General features: G+C 48.4%; 1 protein-coding gene across 5 annotated transcripts in view; it reads right to left on the bottom strand.

Moving 5' to 3' along the window:
- The window catches only part of TRIM37 (tripartite motif containing 37), a 146,066-nt gene extending 132,119 nt beyond the window's left edge, over positions 1-13,947 (bottom strand). For 3 of the 5 annotated variants that reach the window (XM_077296336.1, XM_077296338.1, XM_077296339.1), the window contains exons 1-2: positions 13,623-13,927; positions 5,597-5,698 (exon numbers count right to left, since the gene is read on the bottom strand). In XM_077296336.1, the coding sequence (XP_077152451.1) occupies positions 5,597-5,698; positions 13,623-13,781 (261 nt within the window). In that variant the 5' untranslated portion in view covers positions 13,782-13,927. Of the gene's footprint in view, positions 1-5,596; positions 5,699-9,014; positions 9,129-13,622 lie in introns of those variants that run through there. The other 2 variants (XM_077296335.1, XM_077296340.1) reach the window with 2 other exon arrangements.
- Positions 13,948-14,181: the final 234 nt, after the last annotated feature.

Here is a 14,181-nt window from a genome sequence, read left to right as displayed (position 1 = left end):
TAATTGCAGAATGCATTAAAAATGATGGGATGCTTATGTATGAGTTTTTTTAAGCGTTCATCCCATGGAAAATGGCTGAAAAACCGCGAAAAAAACTGCGAAAAATCCTGACCGTGTGCACATAGCTTAAGTGTGTATGTGGCAGGTGAGCGAATCATGGAAGTTTCACAGGTACATGTATAGAAAGCACAATCGCAGGTGATCAAGAAGTATGATCCTATAGTAGTAGGTAAAATACGTGCCTGTATGCATGTTCATGAAACCTTTAACCCCTTCACCCCCAAGGGTTGTTTGCACGTTAATGACCAGGCCAATTTTTACAATTCTGACCACTGTCCCTTTATGAGGTTATAACTCTGGAATGCTTCAACGGATCTTGGCGATTCTGACATTGTATTCTTGTGACATATTGTACTTCATGTTAGTGGTAAAATTTATTCGATATAACTTGTGTTTGGCTTAAATTTTGAAAATTTCGCAATTTTCCAACTTTGAATTTTTATGCCCTTAAATCACAGAAATATGTCACGCAAAATACTTAATAAGTAACATTTCCCACATGTCTACTTTACATCAGCATGATTTTGGAACCAAAATTGTTTTTTGTTAGGGAGTTAAGGGTTAAAAGTTGACCAGCAATTTCTCATTTTTACAACACCATTTTTATTTAGGGACCACATCTCATTTGAAGTCATTTTGAGGGGTCTATATGACAGAAAATACCCAAGTGTGACACCATTCTAAAAACTGCACCCCTCAAGGTGCTCAAAACCACATTCAGGAAGTTTATTAACCCTTCAGGTGTTTCACAGGAATATTTGGAATGTTTAAATAAAAATGAACATTTAACTTTTTTTCACACAAAATTTATTTCAGCTCCAATTTGTTTTATTTTAGAAAATGGACCCCCAAAGTTGTTGTACAATTTGTCCTGAGTACGCTGATACCCCATATGTGGGGGTAAACCACTGTTTGGGCGCATGGCAGAGCTCGGAAGGAAAGGAGCCATTTGACTTTTCAATGCAAAATTGACTGGAATTGAGATGGGACGCCATGTTGCGTTTGGAGAGCCCCTGATGTGCCTAAACATTGAAACCCCCCACAAGTGACACCATTTTGGAAAGTAGACCCCCTAAGGAACTTATCTCGATGTGTTTTGAGAGCTTTGACCCCCCAAGTGTTTCACTACAGTTTATAACGCAGAACCGTGAAAATAAAAATTCTTTTTTTTTCTTTTCACAAAAATGATTTTTCAGCCCCCAGTTTTGTAATTTCACAAGGGTAACAGGATAAACTGGACCCCAAAATTTGTTGTCCAATTTGTCCTGAGTACGCTGATACCCCATATGTGGGGGAGAACCACTGTTTGGGCGCATGGCAGAGCTCAGAAGGGAAGGAGCGCCATTTGGAAAGCAGACTTGGATGGATTGGTCTGCAGGCGTCACATTGCATTTGCAGAGCCCCTGATGTACCCAAACAGTAGAATCCCCCACAAGTGACCCCATATTGGAAACTAGACCTCCCAAGGAACTTATCTAGATGTGTTTTGAGAACTTTGAACCCCCAAGTGTTTCACTACAGTTTACAACGCAGAGCCGTGAAAATAAAAAAATCTTATTTTTCCCACAAAAATGGTTTTTATCCCCCAAAATTTTTATTTTCCCAAGGATAAAAAGAGAACTTGGACCCCAATAGTTGTTGTCCAATTTGTCCCGAGTACGCTGATACCCCATATGTTGGGGTAAACCCGTTTGGGCGCACGGGAGAGCTCGGAAGGGAAGGAGCACTGTTTTACTTTTTCAACGCAGAATTGGCTGGAATTGAGATCGGACGCCATGTCACGTTTGGAGAGCCCCTGATGTGCCTGAACAGTGGAAACTCCCCAATTCTACCTGAAACCCTAATCCAACAACACCCCTAACCCTAATCCCAACGGTAACGCTAACCACACCCCTAACCCTGACACACCCCTAATTCTAATCCCAACCCTAATCCCAACCGTAAATGTAATCCAAACCCTAACTCTAACTTTAGCCCCAACCCTATCCCTAACTTTAGCCCCAACCCTAAGGCCGGCCTCACACTGGCGAGTTTTACGGACGTATGAGCGCAGAAAATACACCCGTAAAATACGCATAACACACGGCCCAATGATTCCCTATGTCCCAGCTCCTATCAGCCGTATTTTACTGATCCATATTATACGGTCTTGTACGGCCGTAGAAAATCGCAGCATGCTGCGTTTGTCACCGTATTGCGAAAAAAATAATAATAAAAAAAAAAAAAAAAAAAAAAAAAATCGCCAATGAAAGTCTATGGGGGCGAGAAAAATACGGATTCCACACGGACCAGCAGTGTGACTTGCGAGAAATACGCAGCGGTGTTAGTGAAAAGCCGGTAATTCAATTGCCGGCTTTTCATTTCTCCTTCACAAACCCGACATGATATGAGACATGGTTTACATACAGTAAAACATCTCATATCTCATATCCCTTTTTTTGCATATTCCACACTACTAATGTTAGTAGTGTGTATGTGCAAAATTTGGGCGCTGTAGCTTGTAAAATAAAGGGTTAAATGGCGGAAAAAATTGGCGTGGGCTCCCGCGCAATTTTCTCTGTTAGAGCGGTAAAGCCAGTGGCCGAGGGCAGATATTAATAGCCAGGAGAGGGTCCATGGTTATTGGCCCCCCTGGCTACACACATCTGCCCCCAGCCACCCCAGAAAAGGCACATCTGGAAGATGCGCCTATTCTGGCACTTGGCCTCTCTCTTCCCACTCCCGTGTAGCGGTGGGATATGGGGTAATGAAGGGTTAATGTCACCTTGCTATTGTAAGGTGACATTAAGCCAGATTAATAATGGAGAGGCGTCAATTATGACGCATTATTAATCCAATAGTACGAAATAGTTAATAAAACACACACACATTATTGCAAAGTATTTTAATGAAATAAAGACACGTTGTTGTAATATTTTATTAGACTCTTAATCCACCTGAAGACCATCGTCCTGAAACAAAGTAAAAAAAAACAAACAACAATATTCCATACCTTCCTTCCTTCAGCCATTTTGGATCCGGGGCCTGCAGGGAGGAGACGCTCGGTACAAGGCGAGTACATTCCCTTCTACCGATCATCCCAGGGAAGCCCGCAGGGAGCCCCCTCCCTGCGCGATGCTTCCCTGTACCGCCAGCACACTGCGATCATGTTTGATCGCGGTGTGCCGGGGGTTAATGTGCCGGGGGCGGTCCGTGACTGCTCCTGGCACATAGTGCCGGATGTCAGCTGCGATAGGCAGCTGACACCCGGCCGCGCTCCCCCGAGAGCGCGGCCGATCGCTATGACGTACTATTCCATCGGTGGTCATACGGGCCCACCCCACCTCGACGGGATAGTACGTCCAATGTCAGAAAGGGGTTAATAGAATTATTTAGCTGATAAAGTTAAATGTACAAATATCCTAAAAGGTATATAAACAATGAATATTATCCTGTGCGCGCATGATCGCCAAGACGCATCCATACGTCCAAAGTTGGGAAGACCTGCCCAACCTGGAAGTATGGAGAAGTCTAACGTTGTGAAGGGGTTAACAATAGGTCCCCCCAAAGTTACTTTAAAACTGACTAGGTCGCTAGTAAACTTCCTCTAAAAAATTAAATATTGAGGTTATGTTTTTAAACCTTTAACAAATAAAAGGACAGTTGGAAAATGGTGCTGATGTAAGGCAGACAAAGTATCGAAAATATTATTTATTAACTATTTTGTGTGGTAAGCCCATCTGGATTTTCAATAATAAACGCAAAAAACATATCGACCTTAATTTTAAAACTACCATAAAGTGCAACGTGTCGCGTAAAAACAGTCTCAAAATTACTGGGAAACGTTAAAACATTCCAGAGTTGTTGACACAAATTGACATGTCAGATTTGAATAATTTGGCTTGGAAACTAAGGCATTAATGATTTCCGTGTCTAAGTGCATTCAGTGTGGGGGGAAAATTCTTCACACGACCATTAGGAACTTCTTTTATAGCATGACAAGGCATGCAAGTGTATTGCTGCGAGTGACACTTATACTTAGTATGGAATAAAATGAATTACAGTATATACTCATGAGTAAGCCGAGGCACCTAATTTTGCCACGAAAACCTGGGAAAATTTATTGACTCGAGTATAAGCCGAGTATGCATTGTCCCCCCCCCAAAAAAAGGGAAAGGTACATGCACAGAAACAGGGATCACCACGATGTTTAAATAAAGATGCAAAAAAATTTATTACAAGATCAAAATACACACTGAAAATAAAAATCCCCTAATCCCTATTCTGGTAAGCATGGTTCCTCATCCCCATCCTTGTCTGCATGGCTCCTCATCACTATTTTTTATTACATGGCTCCCTACCCGCATCCTTGTCTGCATGGCTCCTCATCCCTAGCTTTGTATATATGGTCCACCATAATAATCTTTATTGTTTTTATAGCGCTAACAAATTCCGCAGTGCTTTACAGTTTGCACACATTATCCCCGATGGGGCTCACAATCAATCTAAATTCCCTATCAATATGTCTTTGGAAAGCGAGAGGAAACCGGAGTACCAGGAGGAAACCCAAGCAAACACGGGGAGAACAAACTCCTTGCAGATGTTGTCCTTGGTGGGATTTGAACCCAGGACTCCAGAGCTGCAAGGCTGCAGTGCTAACTACTAAGCCACCATGCTGCCTGCATGATAAAAGCATAAAATTAAAAAAAAAAAAAAAATCCTACTCACCTTCCCTGAGCGCTCTCGCAGCATCTGGTCTTCTTGTTCCTGTGCCAGCAGCATCTGCAGCCCAGTGATCACGTGACCCCGCTCATTAAGGTAATGAATATTTACCCCTCTCCACGCCCAAGAGGAGAGAGGTGAATATTCATTACCATAATGAGCGGGCACCCGTGATAGCCCGGCAGCTGCTGGAAGCCAGCAACTGCTGCTGACACTGTGGGCGCTATAAGAGAAATGAATATTCACTGCCAGTGCAGTGAATATTCATTTCTCTTTAGCAGCAGGCACAGGCATTAGCAGCAGCTACCGGCTCAAGCCTCCTGGACCCGCTGCTCCGTTGCTCTCCCTTCCCCGCTGTCTTCTGAGACAATGACTCATGTTTTAGCCGAGGGGGGGCGTATAAGCTCGGCTTATACACAAGTATATGCGGTATTTTGAAAATGTTTTCCATTTCTTTCATTTGCATATTATTAACATTTCTGCAATCCTCATAATTCCATGACCAACTTGATAGATAGATATATATATATATACACACACACACACATTATTTATATATATATATATATATATATATATATATATATATATATATATATATATATATATATATATATATATATATATATATATATATATTTTTTTTTTTTTTTAATACACACACAGATAAGTCTGGTTAAAAATTGAAAATGCATACTATACATATGAGTCATAACATTTGTTGTTGTCAGGTTTTTGTTTTGTTTTGTTAATTAGTCACTTCCATTTGACAACAGTAGTATCTGGAATATTATTGGAAATAAAGCAGGATGGTCCTGGAAAGAGCAGCACTTACCCGAATACAGCTGAAGCAGCAGAGCTTGGAACAATGTGGACAGAGGCGGGCATCCCTCAGCTTTTCCATGCAGATGAAACATCTGAATACCTCAGCTATGCCCTAGGCAACAAAGAAAAGTGCAAAAAAGGCAGAAGTCAGTTTTTCCAAAACATCAACAGATTATACACAGAAAATAAGCTTTCTAAATTAGGAAAATAATCGTATGATGTCATAGACCTAATGGAAAAGAGAACAATTAACTGGGGACAAAGACAAAATGAGCAATTTTAAGTACACAGTGCTATGTAATATGGTGATTGACACATTTTAAGAGGATAAAAACTTAGATGGGAGAAGGAGAGGTGCTTCTTTAATAGGTTTATACACAGCTCTGTGAGAACCAATGTACTAACAGACTAAGGCTGCGTCCCTATGATCAGGAATAGTAGTGTTTTGGTTTGAACGCAGTTTATTTGCACTGTCAAACGCTGCGCTCTACATTACAAGCACAGCGGATTTATAGAAATCCCATGCCCACTGTGATTCTTTTTAAACACTGTGTTAAGTCACCCGCGGTGCAGGTTTATGAGTAGAGTTGAGGAAAAGGTTTCGAAATTTGGTTCCGATTATGATCGGTGGCGAATATTGTATTTGCAATATTCGCCGAACGTCATTGGAGTCACTGGGAGTAGAAATGACCGAATATGTTAAGAACCGATCATCAAACATAAATTTGGCATGAATAGGGTACCAATATGGCAAATTCAGATACGGTGACCGATTCCGAACATTGCTCAGCTCTATTTATGAGCTGTAGCATGTCAATCTCTGAAGCAGAGACGCTTTTCCCTGAATAGACTGCCATTAGGTGCAGCGGCGTAATGTAGAACGCAGTGTTGTGGACACAGCAATACGCTGCATCCAAAGCGCACAGTGGGCACGCAGCCTTACTATTAGACTTGGACACCGCTCTGTGCGCACTGCTCATGATGGAGATGTGGACTTCACAGCGGTGTTTTGTCAGATTGCTGGGGGGACCTCAATATAGAAAACTGTAATATTATAGGTACACGTTAAACATACTGCATTTTGTATAGGAGAAGGCACAGTGCTTTGTATAACCAGGCCCATCTGGCCAATATGAGTCAAGAAGTGGTTATGATGCACAACTAAAACGCTTGAATATCTTATTGGAGAAATTTGCCGCAAATACTCAATAAATCAAGAACGTATAGTTTATGGTGTCACTTGCACACAAAATAAAAAAGTATATATGGTACCCGGAGCTTGTGACGAGCAACCAATGTGTGTTGTACTATCTTCACACTAAGTAAAGGCATCAAAATACTCAGGGAAAAAGCCCCCGGAGCAATCTGCTAAATGTCCCATCTCTAGCCCACCAGGAACAGCTGTAGTCTGCCAGGCGTTTACTGTGCAGTCAAACACATGAACAGAAGTTTTAGGGAAAAGAGAAACCACCCGCAGCCAAGACTCAGCATAATGTCCAATCGCCAAATAATTTTTTTGGGGGGGATTAAAAAATTTTTTTTTTAAAGCAATTTGCCACTGCAGCCACAAGCATTCTCAAAAATGTGTTCTTGTACCGGCCATTGGGGGAACACAGGACCGTGTGTCATAGCTGCTGCCGCCAGGAAGCAGACATAAAGGCACGTGCACACATCTTTTTCAGGTGGGTCGACTCCAAAATTTGGTTGAAGGAGCCCAGAAAACGCTTAAAAGGATTAAATACACCTTTCTGTGTGAAAACGACTAGCTGATCACATTCTGTCTGTTCAGCTTCATGTGACCAAAGATGCCTTTGATTAATATGATTATATATTAATATATAAGTTAATATGAAGACTCAATAGACACCCGACAGAGATCCCGGGACCTAGAGTGTTTTGCTTGGAAAAACGTTAGTTGCTTCACTGCTGAATAGAATTAAAAAGAAGAGAAAAACCTGGAAACTGCAAGTTAAAAAAGCCCCCAAAATGCTGGAGAAATCAAAGCCAATCAATATTCTTGTCCGTACCATTAGAGGAACACAAGACCATGTGATGTTCAAAGCAATCCCTACTGTGTTAAAACAATGGAGGCTTAGTCTACTGAACTGCCGTCTGCAGAACCCCGAGTACCCGAGCAACATCAGCGCCAGGTAAAAATTGGTATAGGATGAAGCTGTGACCAAGTGACTGCAATACATACCTGTGTCATGGAGGCCTTGTGATGTAAAGCCCATGACACCCCTACTGATAGGACACAGTGGCCATCTCATTACAGGGTGGAACCGTGGCCATCGAGCAGAAGACCTCATCAACGATCATCTGGATCCAATGGGCTATGGTGAAGTTGGATACTCTAGGATCTGTAGGGACTTATCCTTGGCGTGAGACGGAGAGAGGCAAGAGGATAGAACCACAAGGTCCTCATTACGATAGAGTGCCAATTCCACATTGGGCAGAAAAGAGGGAACTGGCTGAAGACTACCTTGTCCTGACCGAAAACCCGTGAACGGAGACTAAGTGTATGAGCACACAACATCTTTAAGCTGCCAGTGAACCAGCATAGTCTTTGCTGTAGGAAAAAAGCTTCAGGAAAAAGCCAGCAGAGTTTTAATTAAATTGTATATTCTAAGATATTTTGCAATTTTTTTTTTTCCTTTTATCAACACTTTATAAAACAATGGCGCCATCCAAGAAAGGCACAGAGTTCCAACACATTGTATGGAAGCACAGACTTGAGCGGACTAGGTTCTTTCAACTGTTTCATCTTGAAGGACCCCTCCCCTGGCGTGGAGACTGACATCCATTGTGACAACCAGGCATTACAGCAGGTAACCCTGCTTCCCTTGCCAACAGTTAGGGGGGCCACATAGTGTGAGAAGCAATGGCAGAGATAACACAAGATCCACTGTTCACAATAGGTGATGTCACAGCTCACCTCCTCCCCCTCCCTGTACAATGGCAAATACAGCACACAACTAAATAAACTCTCCAACTGAAGTCAAGGAACTTTTCTATTTTACAGGTTCATAAGGGCCATGCAGACTGCTGCTCATGCACTGCGGTCGCACCCAATCATGTACACACAAAAAAGGAAAAAAAAACTACACTCCAGTAAGATTAGTTTTTGGGGTTTTTTTCTCAGTTTTTGGCTATAATTATTAAAATATTAAAACTGATATATTGCTTTTATATCAGCACCAGATCCTTTTTGCGGTGGCAAGTCAGAGTAGAGCTTTTTAGACTGTCAAAATTACTAGGACATTGTGAGACGCCATTATTGTAACAATCATTTAAAGGGAACGTGTCACATGACTCATGCTACCCAAACCCAGGGCAGGTCCTTTAGTTTAAAGATAAGTTTGCTCTAAAATGTTGCAGTGTTTTTGTTTTGTTATAAGTATTACAGGAGTAGGCAGCTGAAGACTAACCATCTGGGTGGGTTCCTGGCCACGGTTTGGGCAACATGAATCGCCTTATAGGTTCCCTCTAAAAGCTGATCTGTCCAAGTGTCACGGGATTGTTACAAGCAGAAACCATGATGCTGACCAGGGTCTTCCTGAAACAAAGAAATGTCTTGTATGGTTTCGGGATCAATGGTGACATGCAAATGCAAAAATGTTAAGAACTTAATATTGCCGCCTGAGGATAAAGAGAATATAGTCTAATTAATGTTATGACTACTGCACAGTCAGCCAACAGTGGCTACATAACATCTGCAGACGGCCACAGGAAGGAAACATATCTACACGGCACGGTCCTGATGGATGGATACTCAGACATCCATCCTGACTGTATGCGCCCAACGGTGGGCACAGACACTGTGGACTGAGCCCCAGCCCTCCACACCAGGGCCTCTGTGCAGTAATCACCGCCCGTCTAACTGCGGTATCAATGGTAAAACCCCAGAGATGAGAGAAAGTGCCAGCAGATGGCGGGTTGGACATGCTGAACCTCATCGCCCGGTACCAGCTACATCCTAGGAAGGGCAGGGTGTCACCCACTAGCCACATGGGCTACAGAAACCCACTGCATGAGCCGGGCCCATCCGGAGTGACAAGAGGCAATGCCCAGAGCTGAGCAACTGTGAGCAGCAGCACAGTATAGGGAGGCGCCATCAGCCTGGCCCATCCGGAGTGACAGGAGGCAATGCCCAGCGCTGAGCCATAGTGAGCAGCAGCACATTATATGGAGGCACCATCAGCCTCGCCCATCCGGAGTGACAGGAGGCAATGCCCAGTGCTGAGCCATAGTGAGCAGCAGCACATTATATGGAGGCGCCATCAGCCTCGCCCATCCGGAGTGACAGGAGGCAATGCCCAGTGCTGAGCCTCAGTGAGCAGCAGCACAGTATATGGAGGCGCCATCAGCCTGGCCCATCCGGAGTGACAGGAGGCAATGCCCAGCGCTGAGCCATAGTGAGCAGCAGCACAGTATACGGAGGCACCATCAGCCTGGCCCATCCGGAGTGACATGAGGCAATGCCCAGCGCTGAGCCATAGTGAGCAGCAGCACATTATATGGAGGCACCATCAGCCTCGTCCATCCGGAGTGACAGGAGGCAATGCCCAGTGCTGAGCCTCAGTGAGCAGCAGCACAGTATATGGAGGCGCCATCAGCCTGGCCCATCCGGAGTGACAGGAGGCAATGCCCAGCGCTGAGCCACAGTGAGCAGCAGCACAGTATAGGGAGGCGCCATCAGCCTGGCCCATCCGGAGTGACAGGAGGCAATGCCCAGCGCTGAGCCTCAGTGAGCAGCAGCACAGTATAGGGAGGCACCATCAGCCTCGCCCATCTGGAGTGACAGGAGGCAATGCCCAGCGCTGAGCCACAGTGAGCAGCAGCACAGTATAGGGAGGCGCCATCAGCCTGGCTCATCCGGAGTGACATGAGGCAATGCCCAGCGCTGAGCCATAGTGAGCAGCAGCACATTATATGGAGGCACCATCAGCCTCGCCCATCCGGAGTGACAGGAGGCAATGCCCAGTGCTGAGCCTCAGTGAGCAGCAGCACAGTATATGGAGGCGCCATCAGCCTGGCCCATCCGGAGTGACAGGAGGCAATGCCCAGCGCTGAGCCACAGTGAGCAGCAGCACAGTATAGGGAGGCACCATCAGCCTCGCCCATCTGGAGTGACAGGAGGCAATGCCTAGCGCTATAGTGAGCAGCAGCACAGTATATAGAGGCGCCATCAGCCTGGCCCATCCGGAGTGACAGGAGGCAATGCCCAGCGCTGAGCCACAGTGAGCAGCAGCACAGTATAGGGAGGCGCCATCAGCCTGGCCCATCCGGAGTGACAGGAGGCAATGCCCAGCGCTGAGCCATAGTGAGCAGCAGCACAGTATATGGAGGCGCCATCAGCCTGGCCCATCCGGAGTGACAGGAGGCAATACCCAGCGCTGAGCCTCAGTGAGCAGCAGCACAGTATAGGGAGGCGCCATCAGCCTGGCCCATCCAGAGTGACAGGAGGCAATGCCTAGCGCTATAGTGAGCAGCAGCACAGTATATGGAGGCGCCATCAGCCTGGCCCATCCGGAGTGACAGGAGGCAATGCCCAGCGCTGAGCCTCAGTGAGCAGCAGCACAGTATAGGGAGGCGCCATCAGCCTGGCCCATCCGGAGTGACAGGAGGCAATGCCCAGCGCTGAGCCATAGTGAGCAGCAGCACAGTATAGGGAGGCGCCATCAGCCTGGCCCATCCGGAGTGACAGGAGGAAATGCCTAGCGCTATAGTGAGCAGCAGCACAGTATATGGAGGTGCCATCAGCCTGGCCCATCCGGAGTGACAGGAGGAAATGCCTAGCGCTATAGTGAGCAGCAGCACAGTATAGGGAGGCGCCATCAGCCTGGCCCATCCAGAGTGACAGGAGGCAATGCCCAGCGCTGAGCCTCAGTGAGCAGCAGCACAGTATAGGGAGGCGCCATCAGCCTGGCCCATCCAGAGTGACAGGAGGCAATGCCCAGCGCTGAGCCTCAGTGAGCAGCAGCACAGTATATGGAGGCGCCATCAGCCTGGCCCATCCGGAGTGACAGGAGGCAATGCCCAGTGCTGAGCCTCAGTGAGCAGCAGCACAGTATATGGAGGCGCCATCAGCCTGGCCCATCCGGAGTGACAGGAGGCAATGCCCAGCGCTGAGCCATAGTGAGCAGCAGCACAGTATAGGGAGGCGCCATCAGCCTGGCCCATCCGGAGTGACAGGAGGCAATGCCCAGTGCTGAGCCTCAGTGAGCAGCAGCACAGTATATGGAGGCGCCATCAGCCTGGCCCATCCAGAGTGACAGGAGGCAATGCCCAGCGCTGAGCCATAGTGAGCAGCAGCACAGTATAGGGAGGCGCCATCAGCCTGGCCCATCCGGAGTGACAGGAGGCAATGCCCAGTGCTGAGCCTCAGTGAGCAGCAGCACAGTATATGGAGGCGCCATCAGCCTGGCCCATCCGGAGTGACAGGAGGCAATGCCCAGCGCTAAGCCATAGTGAGCAGCAGCACAGTATAGGGAGGCGCCATCAGCCTGGCCCATCCGAAGGGACAGGAGGCAATGCCTAGCGCTAAGCCATAATGAGCAGCAGCACAGTATAGGGAGGCGCCATCAGCCTGGCCCATCCGGAGTGACAGGAGGCAATGCCTAGCGCTATAGTGAGCAGCAGCACAGTATATGGAGGCGCCATCAGCCTGGCCCATCTGGAGTGACAGGAGGCAATGCCCAGCGCTGAGCCTCAGTGAGCAGCAGCACAGTATAGGGAGGCGCCATCAGCCTGGCCCATCCGGAGTGACAGGAGGCAATGCCCAGCGCTGAGCCTCAGTGAGCAGCAGCACAGTATATGGAGGCGCCATCAGCCTGGCCCATCCGGAGTGACAGGAGGCAATGCCCAGCGCTGAGCCATAGTGAGCAGCAGCACAGTATATGGAGGCACCATCAGCCTGGCCCATCTGGAGTGACAGGAGGCAATGCCCAGCGCTGAGCCTCAGTGAGCAGCAGCACAGTATAGGGAGGCGCCATCAGCCTGGCCCATCCGGAGTGACAGGGGGCAATGCCCAGTGCTGAGCCTCAGTGAGCAGCAGCACAGTATATGGAGGCGCCATCAGCCTGGCCCATCCGGAGTGGCAGGAGGTAATGCCCAGCGCTGAGCCACAGTGAGCAGCAGCACAGTATAGGGAGGCGCCATCAGCCTGGCCCATCCGGAGTGGCAGGAGGTAATGCCCAGCGCTGAGCCACAGTGAGCAGCAGCACAGTATAGGGAGGCGCCATCAGCCTGGCCGATCCGGAGTGACAGGAGGCAATGCCTAGCGCTATAGTGAGCAGCAGCACAGTATAGGGAGGCGCCATCAGCCTGGCCCATCCGGAGTGACAGGAGGCAATGCCCAGCGCTGAGCCACAGTGAGCAGCAGCACAGTATAGGGAGGCGCCATCAGCCTGGCCCATCCGGAGTGACAGGAGGCAATGCCTAGCGCTATAGTGAGCAGCAGCACAGTATAGGGAGGCGCCATCAGCCTGGCCCATCCGGAGTGACAGGAGGCAATGCCCAGCACTGAGCCATAGTGAGCAGCAGCACAGTATATGGAGGCGCCATCAGCCTGGCCCATCCGGAGTGACAGGAGGCAATGCCCAGCGCTGAGCCTCAGTGAGCAGCAGCACGGTATATGGAGGCGCCATCAGCCTGGCCCATCCGGAGTGACAGGAGGCAATGCCTAGCGCTATAGTGAGCAGCAGCACAGTATAGGGAGGCGCCATCAGCCTGGCCCATCCGGAGTGACAGGAGGCAATGCCCAGCACTGAGCCATAGTGAGCAGCAGCACAGTATATGGAGGCGCCATCAGCCTGGCCCATCCGGAGTGACAGGAGGCAATGCCCAGCGCTAAGCCATAGTGAGCAGCAGCACAGTATATGGAGGCGCCATCAGCCTGGCCCATCCGGAGTGACAGGAGGCAATGCCCAGCGCTGAGCCTCAGTGAGCAGCAGCACGGTATATGGAGGCGCCATCAGCCCGGTCCTGCCGCATCATCTGGACAGACAGCTGTCACAGCCGCCCCTCCCCCTCACCTCCACGCTCTGCTCGTCCATCTCCTCCAGTTTGGGCTCCTTGATCTTGCAGTACTGGAGAGATTTCTTCCTGGACCTGAAGTAGGTCAGGTACTTGATGGTGCTGCACAGACAGGTGAGGAAATTATCAGTAAACCGCCCCCTTTCAGCTGCAGACATGCAGCAGCCGGGGAAGGGAGAGTCCGGGGTGGCGGAGATACGGTGCTCGTCCCTCGGTGCTGTGTGCGCGGGGAATGGGAGCAGGAAAATAACAGCGCGAACCGTCACATCCCGGCCGCCATATTGAACCGCGGCTCGTTACTGAGAGACGAGCGACGCCAAGGCCGAGCGAGCCAGCCGGGGGCGGGGCCAATGACGTCAGCGCGCCGGCGCCAGAGCTCGGCAGAGAAGCGAGCGCAGAAAGGTGGGAGGTGATGATGCGGTGGTAGGCGGCCATGGGTCAGTCAGCCTGTCCATCCCCATGGAGGTGTATGGAGCACTACCACTGTACACCTGGTGACGCTGAGGCGGCCATGGGTCAGTCAGCCTGTCCATCCCCATGGAGGTGTATGGAGCACTG

Source organism: Ranitomeya variabilis, chromosome 3 (genome assembly GCF_051348905.1).
Source record: "Ranitomeya variabilis isolate aRanVar5 chromosome 3, aRanVar5.hap1, whole genome shotgun sequence".
Lineage (NCBI taxonomy): Eukaryota > Metazoa > Chordata > Amphibia > Anura > Dendrobatidae > Ranitomeya > Ranitomeya variabilis.
Note: the sequence above shows the minus strand (reverse complement) of the source record. Positions and strands in the feature narration are given on the sequence as shown.